This window comes from Phymastichus coffea, unplaced genomic scaffold (genome assembly GCF_024137745.1).
Source record: "Phymastichus coffea isolate CEN01 unplaced genomic scaffold, Cenicafe_Pcof_1.1 PCOF00111, whole genome shotgun sequence".
In the NCBI taxonomy this organism is placed as follows: domain Eukaryota; kingdom Metazoa; phylum Arthropoda; class Insecta; order Hymenoptera; family Eulophidae; genus Phymastichus; species Phymastichus coffea.
The window spans coordinates 141,259-153,912 of NW_026706922.1; the positions used below are offsets into that span (position 1 = coordinate 141,259).

The window sequence follows — 12,654 nt, forward strand, 5'->3', positions numbered from 1 at the left end:
GGCACGTTCGATTACAATACGAACCGTTGGAACAGCCAGCTACCGTTTTTCACTGTTAATCGAACGTACCCGTCATAACATAACGTACCTTGCTCTTTCAAGAAAATAGTATCTTGATCAACCTTGCCAATCGTCGAGAACAAGGAACGTTTTCGTTCAACGTAAAAAGTAAAGAGGACAAATACTATTGTACCTGAAGTGTATTTTCCAAGACTTGATTATTATTCATCAAGAAGAAATTCTGAGGACAATTTCGAAGGTTAGCAAAATAAATTCTTTCAAAGAAAGCTCTTTCTATTTTTTACGCATCAGCAATCCGCAAAAGAAATCTCACGTAAACTACTTGTAATAATAATAATAATGTTTGCGAAATGCTAATGATTGTTGTCGAGAAATGTAGGTTCTAGAGAAGACGGCCTAAGAATGAGTGCGCCTCAATTAACAACATCAACAAAGAAGTATTGGGATTTGAAGGACAAGACGGTGAGGGCAGAATATGTATGGGTGAACTTTTCTAATCATTTTTGGAAGATATTCAGTAAAACAAGAAACCTTGATTCAATGGAATGGTCCGCTCCGATTTTCAAATGTAATAACTGATATTATTGGGTTATTATGAAACGTTATTGATCAATTCTCATGCGAAAAATTGCTAATTTCGATACTATTGTTTGAACGCATGTAGCTGCGAAAATCCCCAGATGGAATTTCGAAGACCTGTACAACTCGGGATCTTTACAGCCAGCGGTAAATTTTGATGATCCCTTCCGACCTAAACATAGCTACATCACCTTGTGTGAAACCTTCCTGGAGGAGGAGGTGCCCATGCCGTTTACGCGGTATCGTAAGGACTGCCGCACTAAAGCTACCGTGGCTCGTTTGGACGGCCATTATTTCCACATCGAGCAAGAATTTCATTTCGAAGAGTATGCCAACATAGAGTTAACTATTGCACACAAGGACGTCATTAGAAAGGTGTTAGACTGCTTTTATAAGGCTGCTAATTACGCCGGCTTATGCATATGCTCTTTCAACTTGCGCAATAATCGCCTTTTTAAATACGTGGTGAGTGCACGCTTATTTTGCCAAAAGCACTAACGAACTCTTGATTAACACATTCATTCAATGTTACGAATGTTACGTTCTTAGACTGGACCAAGCAATGCCCTGCGCGTATGCGACGAGTTGTGGATGTCTCGTTTCATTTTCCAACGCGTCGCAGAAGAATTCCACTTGACGCCTTGTTTCGGTCCACTAATATCGGGCGACGTAGCACACAATACTTACATTTTTTCATCATTTAATATGCGCGAAGGAAGCGATCAAGAAGCAATGGGCGAGGCTCAGATTTGGTTAGAAGGATTGCAAACTAAATTTACCCGGATGATGCGATCTAGCATCATCTTCGATGAGAGGATAAGGCCGTCACCTACCTACGCTTTATTTGATAATAAAGGTCGTACGCATCTCGAATTAAAAATAGCATGTGACATTGATCCGTACGTAGTCACAAAATCAATTATTATGGCAGCTTCTTCAATTGAGTTTAATGTACAAAATACTTAATTACTTGCTTCATTCGTTTATACTTATCTTTATAGGCTAACTAGTATTAGTCTGTCACACTTTAGTTACTATGTTGAAATATTATTACGACGTCTATACATGTCCTTATAATTTTATTGCCTAGCTTGTTACTTAATGCTCCGTTCGCATTCGATGCGCTCGCTTGCCTCAATCTACCAATCATACAAATTTCAATCCTAATAAATATTAAGAAAGAAATTTACCTTAAGGTCTCGTTTACAAACATTCAAACCTTTGCTCCAAGGACAAAACGTCTGCGTCATCAAACTGTAAACGGTCGGCAAACTGTAAGTACTTGGCTTATAAAGTACGCGTATCTCCGGATAAGCTGACAGCAAAGTATTCAAGATTTGTCATCGGTGGCGTTTCCGATCCGCGACCGAGAATCGATTAAACGCCGAGAAGGTAATCAGTGTCACGTTCGTTACCGCGAGAGCATCCATTCCGGCTTGGAAGGCCGAAACTTGAGGCAGCCAACAGAAGCCGTTGAGTTAGCGCGTAAGCGCCATCGCAAACATTATTCCGCTTCTTATCTTTGGGTTGCACTCGCGCGCTAGTCGCAGTACCGCCTCTGCGTCTAATTGCGTGACTTATAAATATAAATAGCCGAGGCGCCCCGTCAGCTGCAGCGCCCGATCAAATACATAGAGCCACAGTGGGCTGCAGCGGACTTTTTTTCCTTCTGTTTCCCTTCTTGTTCCGTCTCGAATATCTGTCGTCCGGGCGCATTCGCTTAATAATCCGATGATCGCCTCCTGAGAATTTCGAGTTACGTTTGGTAAGACTACTTTTTTGCGCGTGAGAAACGAGTTGGCGCTCCAACTGAAAGGGTAGAATATTCGTTTTTCCACAAAAGGAAAGAGAGAGTTTGATCGATGTGCTTTCAAACCTATTGACGTCGCGGCGATTGACAATTTCGTAAAAACGTTAGTGCGGATACTTTTGGCGAGAGGTCGGCAGTCAAAATGGATTTTTCATTGTTGCCTCCGCGCGTGAATGGAGTGAAGTTGGCAGAGCCCATTTTGAAAAATAAAGAACCAAGGGAACGATTTAATTCCGCATTGATGCTTTCAATCTCGCGCGCGGGACAAGCAGCAGCACTGATAAACTTCCAATTCGATATTTCCCAGCTTTCTTTCTCTCGTGTGATCTGCGAGCAAATCAATGTAGCCCCATCTGCTGGAAATCGATTCTAAGCTAATCGACGGAGAAAGAAACGACGGCGATTCGTCTCGCTTTCTTCGCGTGAACAATCCGAGGAAAAAAAAATATCAATCCGTGCAATGCCAACGCGAAGAAAAGCCAGTTCTATGGCGCCTTCGTGTCCAGCACGTCGTCGCAGCCAATCATCTCTTTAGCCTGTCTTCAGAATATAAACGGTGACTGAATAAAAAGTGACACACGTGATCGATTGTGCCACGAGAATTCGAATTTAAAACGTTACACATGGGAAAACGAACAACGAGCACCGATCTTCAGTCGTAGTTAAATTGGATTTTCTCGTGGACTTTACCAATAGAGGACGAATTCGCAACAACGAGTATCGTATCGCGACCGCTTATCACTTGCATACACGCTCGTACTACCTGCACGAAAACTTGTACACAGAAAAATTGTTGGAAAGGGGGAGGGGGGGGGGGGATTTCGGCCGGAGGCTAGTAGTTCGTGTAGTAGCCAAGCGAGCCGATATTAAAACCGCCGCGGCGAGCTTTTCTCATACTTTTTCGCGTGCTCCCATCAGGATTTTCGTATTGGCCTTTTAAAATTGGTTGAATTGCTTGCAAAGTCGCAACAAAGTTACGCGCCGCGCCGATTAAACCCGTCTGAATTTCAGCGCTCTCGCGATAGGAGTGAGGCCGTAACCCCGGCCCTTGTGATTTGCCACGAGGAAATTTTCTATTGAATTTCATGAGTTCGGAAAGGGCTGAGGACGGCCAACTCGTAAAAGATGTATCCAATTTGAAGGCAGCTGCTTAAAGATCAGAGAGCTCCGGTGCTGATGGTCTCGGCCCAATGAAAGTAAATGAAAGGGGCGTGCCACTCTATATTAAAAAACTTGAAAATTAAAGTGGCTCGGCGGCTCATGCCCAACCGACTTTCCCTCTCCGTCACGGCTACTTCATCGTTCCATCGACGCGAAATACTGCAGCTTTCTCCTGCATAATCCCCTTGAAACGAAGCTCGCGACGAAACAAATGATTTCCGAGCTTTGAAGGTTTTTCCTAACGAGCAAAGAAGGGCAAAGAAAACTTGACGGATTCTTTCGATGGATTCCAATGCTTTTAACTTTGGTGAAACTTTATTCGGGAATCCATTCGGATCGAGGAAAACGAAGTTAACGACACGCACGCGCGCGCACAAGGCAATGCATCACTCTAGCGCTGGCCCCGAAGGCGAAACAATCATGCAAAAGTGAGCAGCCACCAGTGGCACCCACAAAAAGATTATCAAATTTATCACTCGTATAGCCCGCCTGCGATAAATCCTCGACATCGGGGCTGCGACAGTTATAGCGGCTCGCGGGCGCAATGGAGATTTATTATAATGTTCAATTTCCCATGCGCGCGTCATTGTGTGGGAGGGATGGAGGGAGGGAGCTATTTATCGAGCATTCGAGCAATGCGCAAACAACGAGCTTCGGCTATTATTTGTACGTACGCGTGTTTCCGGTAAGCAGCGCCACAGTGTGCGTTCTCAATTGACTGACCGCATCCCGGAATGGCTATACGCTCCATTAGATCACTGGCCTTTCGAGGATCGAGGAAAGGCATATTTGGTAGGCTCGAAGCTTGATACCGGCACGGAATGCACTTGAATGATTCGCGGATACGACAATTGAACGATTTGCTTGGGCACGAAAGCTCGGGCTTTCCGTTTCCATTTTGACGCTTCTTTGTCGAGACTTGACGCGAACGCAAACTTGGCAGGCTTTTCCCGCTGCGCGCGAGAGTAATTCAAAAAGCTCTCGAGGCACGTTCAATGTAATAACAACTTTTGGTGTCGTGCGTTTTACGCGTTTTTGTACATCCTCGAAGCAGCAGTTATTAAAATTCCGCTTCGTACATGATTGTGGTCGTACAATCACTAAACTAAAGGAAATATCAAGAATTAAGTTAAAAAAAACGGGCAGTTCGCCATCTGCACGACAGTAGAGTGACTTTTATTGGGTGTATTTTATCCGGCCACCTTTGTCGTAACAGTGTCCGCGCGATAAATAAAGAAACGAGGACATTACCAATGGACTTTGGTAACTAGAATTAGGCAATGGGCGTTGGTAAACTACAACTAACACGTAAATACGTCATAAATTTTGCTCTGTCAATGAGGATGTTAGACATTGACCGATGGGGGCTTGTCTCGCGCGCACACGATCCATTAACATGTTTGTCCATCGCGCAGCAAAGATAATCTCCAACAATCGCGCCAGTGCGTCTCGCATCATGCATATTCCATTCGGATAGTTGATGCGTTGTCTATAGGTGTCGCGAGCTCGCAGCCTTTGTTACAAGGATAAGCTTCCATCCCGTAAAAAGAAAGCAACGATCGCGCGATGACATTGCGAGCTCGTACTTCATATCTTGAGAACTTCACGGTAAGCAAGCTAGTAGTAAAAGAGGCCAAGTAGTGCGTTAAAATGAAACGTACAGCGAGGAGGCTAAGAGCTATAGAAAAGCGCAACAAGGAAGAACTTAACAAGGACTAAGGCAATGAGAGTAGAAGGTGAAGTGGCGAAGGCAAGGTAGAGAAAGAATGTCCGAAGAGAGAGGCAAGTTTAGTGTAGGTATATAAGTGCGCGCTAAGAAAGAATCCAATTCCGTTCGCGCGCGCGCGAGAGAGAGAGAGAGAGTATAATGCAATTGACTTCGCATAAGAAATCGTGTCTCCATTTCCCTGAAATACACACTTATCCTTATTACGAATTGACTTTGATCGCCAGACTCTCTCTCTCTCTCTCTCTCCGAAAGCTCCACTTTGATCGGAACGTACATTGAGATCACCCCCTCTGGATTCCCCTATAATGCACTCTTGTAATACTACTCGAACTCTGAAATATACTTTTTTCTTATCTCTATCGGGATTGTACGCTGCTTTATAAATTGGAGACATCTTTATAGTTTTCCAATTTCCAGCAAGCTTGTACTCTTTTTTTCCGAACGATCCTTTGTTGCTGATGTTCAATAGGCTATTCACAACATATAATCTGATAGGAGGGACCTTTGGAATATCAAGCATCATTTGTTAATCGAAAAAAAAGTCTGTCACGCAATGAAACGCGCAAGAAAGAATCATCAAAAGTTGGTGATAACGTAGAGCATGTTGATCTGACCTCTTGATAATTCACCCCATGTAAGTCTTCTGACTTTTTTGACCTGACAGTCAGTTCATAGTCCCGTTTACGTGTAATTACGCGGGGCAGAGACAAAACAGTAAAAGAAGTATTAACTACACGATCGCATTAACTGCTACGTGTTTGAAAGCATGTATGTCTCTTGATAGGTATGATCTCGTTACATCGTTATATGTCATAAAATATAATAGTGATGGTAAGTATGTTAACGTACTTTTTCCTAATAATATTATGTTTTATGAGCAGAATATAGTCAATGGGATAAATATTCTATTTTCAATCTACGCCTTGGAAACAATCTTTCTTAGCCTTTCCTATAGGTATACCAGGGATTGCTCCAACACTCAGGTCATATCGATGGATAAATTAGCATTAGATGGATAAAAACCTTCAGCAAGGGGTAATAAATGAATTTTTTTCCGATAGCTCCAAATTGTTCCAATATCCGTCTGTCAAAGTTCACCGGCTCTTTTCGATATTCGACCCCTAATAGATTAATGTCAATCCACGATCATCAACTCCGATACAGCGTGTATTACTTACCATCACCTTAGTCGCGCACAATTCGTGATCCATCGTACTAATTGCATCGTAGCCGCGGCGCAGTTAACATGTAAATAGGTCGTCGTACCGCCTTTGTCAGTCTAATCGAATCTCTTAGATATACGTATAACGCGCTTTCACCTCGTGTTCGTCCTTTTCTGCATATCAAATTAGCAATCGGGGTCCACGCAGATTTTTCCCAACGAAAGCTAGTTTCGCGCGCACGAGGTCGTCGCGACCGCTTCGATATCAATAGAATTGACGCTGTTGGCTAATTATACACGGGACGATAATTAGTCGCCCGATCCCTCGCGGCTGAAATTTTTATCGACGTTGCTCGAGGTCACGATTTCCGCCAGTTGAACATTTCACTCGTTCGAGTGCAAGCGAACTTGGAACAAGGTGCCGGCGGTGCCTGCGTGTCCGCTGAAACTGGCAAGGAAAGCAAGAGCAAGAAAGTGATCGGTAATGGGCTGCTTGCCGTATAACCATGTCCCTCGCGAGCTCGCGAACGGCGTCTTTTCCGAAGAGACGCCATTTTGCCCAACATAGACCTTCTTCGCTCTCGCGCTCATCCCGGTAGTCGCCAGAGAAAGAAAATCGGCCCTATTGTCGGACGTCCGAGGCCCCGGCGTATGGCTCACTGCTCACTTCGTATTCAGTTCGCTTGCCTTAGCTTCTCTTCTCAGCTGCTACGGCGACGAGCCTTTTTTCTTCTTTGTTTTCCATCCAGCTTTTTATTCATGTTAGTCCACGGTTCGGCTCTTTTGTTCGTCGGAAAATCCTTCGCGAAGAGCAGGTGTATAGATCCGCGTTCGACTTTTCTTCGATCTATTCGCGCGAGAATTATTTCCCCGTTAGTCTGCGTCTCATCGCAATTTCGAGACTTATCGGGGAAGGCGGATAAATCAAACGCGAAATTTTCAATTCAGATGTGCATAGACTGGCTTACCCTGCACTACGACGCGATGCCTCGTTGTGTCCCACGTAGAAACTTGCCACCAGTCCTTATCTGATTTTTAATCGCTCGTAATAAACCTCCGCGCGAGAGAGGGAGCAACGAAAGCTTACTATTTCGGGGGAAGAGGAGCGAGACGAGAGAGAGCAATTCCAACACGTTAATTTTGTTTTCAATTTGCCGTAGGGCTTCCAAGTACTTACTCAGTAAAGACGGCTGTAGTTGCATTATTTCAATTGCTATTCATTTTACTCGTGGCACTATTAAATTGCTCGATAATTGAACTCGGTCCGATTGTTCGATAATTGAAGTGATCCAATAATACCATCCAATTTTCGCGCCGTTCAACATCAAATTCTTTTTCGTTGTCGCCGAGTCAACTTGTTTAATATTCGACGCTAATGAAAGAGAAATAATTGTGCACTTTTTGAAATTCTTCTTTAGCGTCCGCTCTTTTTAACAATCATCCGATCTAATATTAAACGCGCAATCGGCCTTGAAATTCCGCGTGGATAATGCGCAGTCGGGCGATTATGCTGCGTGTGTTTGATAGGCAGAGAGTAATCACGTTGGATTTAATCGTACAAAATGATATATTCGAACGGGACGTATGCGCCCTTCCTTGTTGCCCATTGTTATTAAAAAGGGGAATGCGCGCGCGCGCTGGTCGGCCGCTCGTCGAGATTGCAAATCAATCTCAGCTTCCGAAAGACGAGCACCGAGAAAAGGAACGAGTGTCGCTCCGCCCTCGGTCAGCTGATCTTGGCGTTTTCGGCGAGGAGCGAGAGGTACGCGTGCGCGGGATGAAAGCTCGGGTTGAAAGTGGGGTAGTAGTTGGTCGCGGCAGTGTCGACGTTGGCCGCGGGCGGCCGGGTCGTCAGTCGAGCGCGCCGAGCCGAGCTGCACGTTGCACGTACACATAAACACACCAAACGGACAGACAGACGGACAGACACAGACGGACAGAGAAAAAGCGAGGGAGAGAGAGAGAGAGTGAGAAAGCCACTCGCTTCGGCTTCCTTCTCTCTCGCAGTCGTGATCTTCTTTCGTGATGAACCTACCAATCGTGGCCATGGATTGACGATAACCGTTGCTTGTTTTTTTTTGTTTGGGGGTGTGTGCGCGAGAGAGAAAGAGAGTGCGGTCGGAGCTTGGCTGTTGGTACAGAGACGTTTGCGCTCGACCGCCAACGAGAAGACTCGCGCGAGGACAAACGAGAAGTAACAGGTAAGCAGCGCTTGATTACTTTCTTTTTCGGCGTCTACGCGCGAAGGACGCGTGAATAATTTCTCGAGGGTGTCAATGTTTGATGAGCGCGCGAGGTGAGTCGCTGCTCATGCGTTATTGGAATACATTATACTTGGGCGGGCATACACATACAGCCGTCGATTTTGTTGTTGAATAATTAATGCTAGCCGCCGTTGAGTTGTGCAAACTATTCGATAACATTCATCGAGCGAATAATTGGCGCCTGAACCTCAAGCGCGACAGAAAACAAAATGCAGATCTCGACGACGCGTTGATATCGCTCGAGTAATTAAAGCTGGCTGTCGAAACGAAGCACGTGCACTTGCGAATAGAGTGGCAAAGAGAGAGAAAGCGAACTCGGGTGTGATACACGTATACATATTTCTTTGAAGCGCTTGCTTTTGCGGCTAGACGCACAATGCGACAAGGCTCACAGCTGAGCTAACGCAAATGTCGTGCTAGGACGACGAATCGAGCTTCAACGCGTGAGCGACGCTTCTTTCGCGCCTCGCGATCGTATAGACGACTCATCTCTCTCTCTCTCTCTCTCTCTCTCTCTCTCTCTCTCTCTCTACGAGCCGAGTGCATTTTGAACTTTCAAGCGTACGACTTTAATTACGCGATGAAGTTTCTCTTTTAGAACCTTCCTGCCATGCTCGCACGTAATTGAAAAATTCATCTGATTAAATGCGCGAGTGAATTTCGTGCACTCGTCGACTTCCCCGACTAAAAGTTTTTCTATTATTCATTTTGATTATTTTTTTTTTCGTTTGCGAGGGGATTTGCGCGAGTGTATTTTGCTTGAAACGCGAGCACTTTTCGCTGAGTTAGCAAGGGGGCATTTTGCGCGCGGCGCTAATACACTGCTTTGCCGTGGCATGCGCGAGAGTCTTGCATGCGCGCTCGTATACTTTGCCGAACTGTCCAGCGCAAAAACAACATTTTCCCGGAGCTTTGCTTAGCTTTCGGCGAGACGCGCGCGCGCGACTTTTTCAAAGCACCGAGACTAGGGCTGTCTTCCGAAAACGCCTTTTTCTTCCGACGATGAATTAATGAGTTTAATCTATCGGCGCCTGAGGGAACTTTGTTGAACTTCAATGACGCAGCGTCTATAGATTCTCGTCATTACGAATGAAAGGCGAGCGGAGCGGGGTGCCCTATACTTCAAACTGTGCCCCGCAACTTTCCTCGGCGCTGCACAAAAGTTGATGCACCGCACAGCGCGAAAGACGCCGAGCTGCGAGGCAGGAATGGATCGAAAGGTAAATGCTCGTTATTTGCTTGGCGCAACTACCACTACGACGATTTTCGTAGTTAGTTGGCTCGTCCATTAGATGCCCTCAATCAAATTTTAGTCACTCGTAACGATTGCGATGAGGTCGAATTTCTCGCACGAGGTGATGAAACGCACTTGGCATATTTATCACGTTTATTCCATTGCCGATGGATCTGACTCTATGCCGATCAATCTCAGCAGTTGAGAGATAAATATTCATTCGCTTTCTCTCTCTCTCTCTCTCTATTTATCCTTCCAAGTACAATGAACAATTGCACCGCCGCACTGCCAAGAAGAAGCACCGAAAATACGTTCCCCGCGGACGACAGCTTGGTATCTCGTTCGACTGTCTACGCGACACGCGTGCGGGGACAGCACTTTGAAATCTTTGTTACCTCGGTGACACGCACGCGCGAGCTCCCTGTATCGCGGGTGGAACGCGTGGACGCGACTGCGCGCGCTAATTTGTGACAACAGAAAAGTGAAACTTAAGGTCAACGTAAGTACAGAGAGCTAACTATCGAAATTATGCGTTTATCCGTTCATTCAAGAGAAAAAGAAGGGGGGGGGGGCGACCAGTTCGCAACGACAGCTATCCGCCGCGCTCGACCTCCCTCGTTCAGCGTCTAACTTAAAACTCACAGCGAGGGGTGCACGGGAAGAGGCGTCTTCGCATTCCAGAGCTCATCAGGCGAAGGAGTTGATTCGCGTCGTAACGCTAATGAAAGAGCTCTTGGAGAGCAGAGAACGCAGGGAAAAAGCGTGTTTTTTTCCTGCTCCCAGAGCCTTCACCCGTGCAGTGAGCGTCAATTGCAAAACTTCCTAATTTTCCACGCGGGGCGTGGAATTACGTTTACACGATGCTGTTGACTCTCTCTCTCTCTCTCTCTCTCTCAGGTGGGAAATTGAATATCTAACGAGAAACGAACTTGTCACACTATTTACGCGTGCGTATATTCCTAGCAGGGACCGAGGGGAGCGCAAGAGTGATATGCTGCGGCTCGTTTCAAGGGGACGGCGGTGCTGGAAAAAGAGTTTAACGATCGCGCGTCGAACTGATCCACGATTCTTTACCCCTGGTACGCTCGGACTAATATAATTGCTTTTGAGTTGAGCTCGCTAGCGAGGAAAATTGATCGTATCCATTACACAAATGGCTAGACTGTTGATGTATCGAGTGCGTTCTCATGTCGATTACTACACTCGTATTTGTGGCTAGTCGTTCTAGTGAAAAAGAAAACAAGCGAAAAGTCATGTCGACGGAGCGAAACTGCCTCGCTGCAGCTGGAAAAGAAAAGCTTTGTTGTTCGCCTTTCTCGCGTCGGTCAATTGAAACGTCAAATAACGATACGCAAGCAGAGAAACATCCATATTCGATGCAGCGATCGCGCCTTGAGCAAATCGTCAGTCGAACTTATAAATAACTTTATTAAAAACGCGAACACAGCCGATACGCCATTCAAATAAAATGCACTATTGGTGACTTTACTTAGCCGAGTAAAGTATCGATCGGTTTTTTCGTCGGAGCAAAAGAGTAGTAGTGCTGAAATAGAGAGAGAGAGAGAGAGAGAGAGAGAGAGAGAGAGAGAGAGAGAGAGAGAGAGAAGGAGATGTCGTGAAAGAGCGGGTGACTAGCAATGATCGATCGTGTATATTCGCCTTGAGGGTCAGGATTTTGGTCACTTGTTGCTGTATTCTTTGCGACGCGATTGCACAGCAAGAATTCGAGGAGCGTCGCTGCTTTATTTCCGCGCCTGCAACTACGCTGGCGATGATGGCGCGCGAGACACGTTAGTTTATTGTTCTTGTGGCGGCCGCTCTTGAGTTAAGCGATAGGCTGCTTGTTGTTCGGTTTAATTACAACGCTACTCTAATTAAAATTATTCATACAGCTCGCCGTTACGCTCGTGTAATGGAAATCTGGTTTGCTCTTGCGAAAATGTACGCGCGCACGAGAAGACCAGGTGCACGCCGTTTCGTGAATTATTTCAATAAATAGGGGCATATATTTATTTTGTACACAAAACCGACGTTTTTCGACATTGCTTGGAGTATTTAAAATTCAATGCGAGTCATAAAATATGCAAAAGTAATTCTTAGTCTGTAATATACTTTGTGCAAAGAAAAATTTTCATTAATCGAGTTTCTAGCTTTCGGAATCGAAGTACTAACAATGATGTCTATGTTTTTCATTAGATTTCTATGCGAATTATGAGAATCAAAGCATGCAAACGCGAAGAAAAAATCAGATAATAATTGTTGAGAAATTTAAACAGGAACGATAATAGACGAGTCCAAATTAGCCAATAAACGACACTTTCAATTCAAGAAGATACGAAAATGTAGCTGTTTTTCGTTACCACGCAATTGTCATCGGCAAGCCAAGTAAATGATAAACTCGCGCGAGTCTATTACTGATCATACTCGTATTCGTCATTTGGCTGTTCGTTAAATTACACCACCAGTGCGATGACTGTTTTCATTGATTTTGTGTATATTGAAGGCATTTAAAGGGGGATAGTGCGGTTAATGTTTTTTTCTGGAGTGCACGTCTCTGCGACAGGTAGATTTATACCTCGATAGAGCCGTCGGCCGGAATAAATCTTCGGTGAGACTGCGTGGCAAATCAAGCCCACTATGGATATTTATGTGGTTGCTTGGACGTCGCTGTATTTTTTTTGTCTGCATGGTCGA

At 45.2% G+C, this 12,654-nt stretch overlaps 2 protein-coding genes across 5 annotated transcripts in view; both read left to right on the forward strand.

Annotated features, from left to right (window-relative positions):
- The first annotated feature begins 13 nt into the window (after window positions 1-13).
- On the forward strand, window positions 14-1,781 carry LOC131670513 (uncharacterized). Its single transcript, XM_058946173.1, has 4 exons — window positions 14-259; window positions 401-589; window positions 686-1,065; window positions 1,150-1,781. The coding sequence occupies exons 2-4, from the start codon at window positions 424-426 to the stop codon at window positions 1,564-1,566; spliced, it is 963 nt and encodes a 320-aa protein (XP_058802156.1). The 5' UTR covers window positions 14-259; window positions 401-423; the 3' UTR covers window positions 1,567-1,781.
- Window positions 1,782-8,307: 6,526 nt separating this feature from the next.
- Window positions 8,308-12,654, forward strand: part of LOC131670549 (uncharacterized) — a 65,747-nt gene continuing 61,400 nt past the window's right edge. For all 4 annotated transcript variants that reach the window (XM_058946227.1, XM_058946229.1, XM_058946228.1 and 1 more), the window contains exon 1: window positions 8,308-8,663. The gene's annotated coding sequence lies outside the window, so the exon portion shown is untranslated. The remainder of the gene's footprint in view (window positions 8,664-12,654) is intronic.

Bases quoted from the DNA above. Each gene is read 5' to 3' on its own strand.
- LOC131670513 (XM_058946173.1), top strand. From the start codon at position 424: ATGAGTGCGCCTCAATTAACAACATCAACAAAGAAGTATTGGGATTTG. The intron at 590-685 runs GTAATAACTGAT...GAACGCATGTAG, and splicing joins GTCCGCTCCGATTTTCAAAT to CTGCGAAAATCCCCAGATGG. The intron at 1,066-1,149 runs GTGAGTGCACGC...TTACGTTCTTAG, and splicing joins ATCGCCTTTTTAAATACGTG to ACTGGACCAAGCAATGCCCT.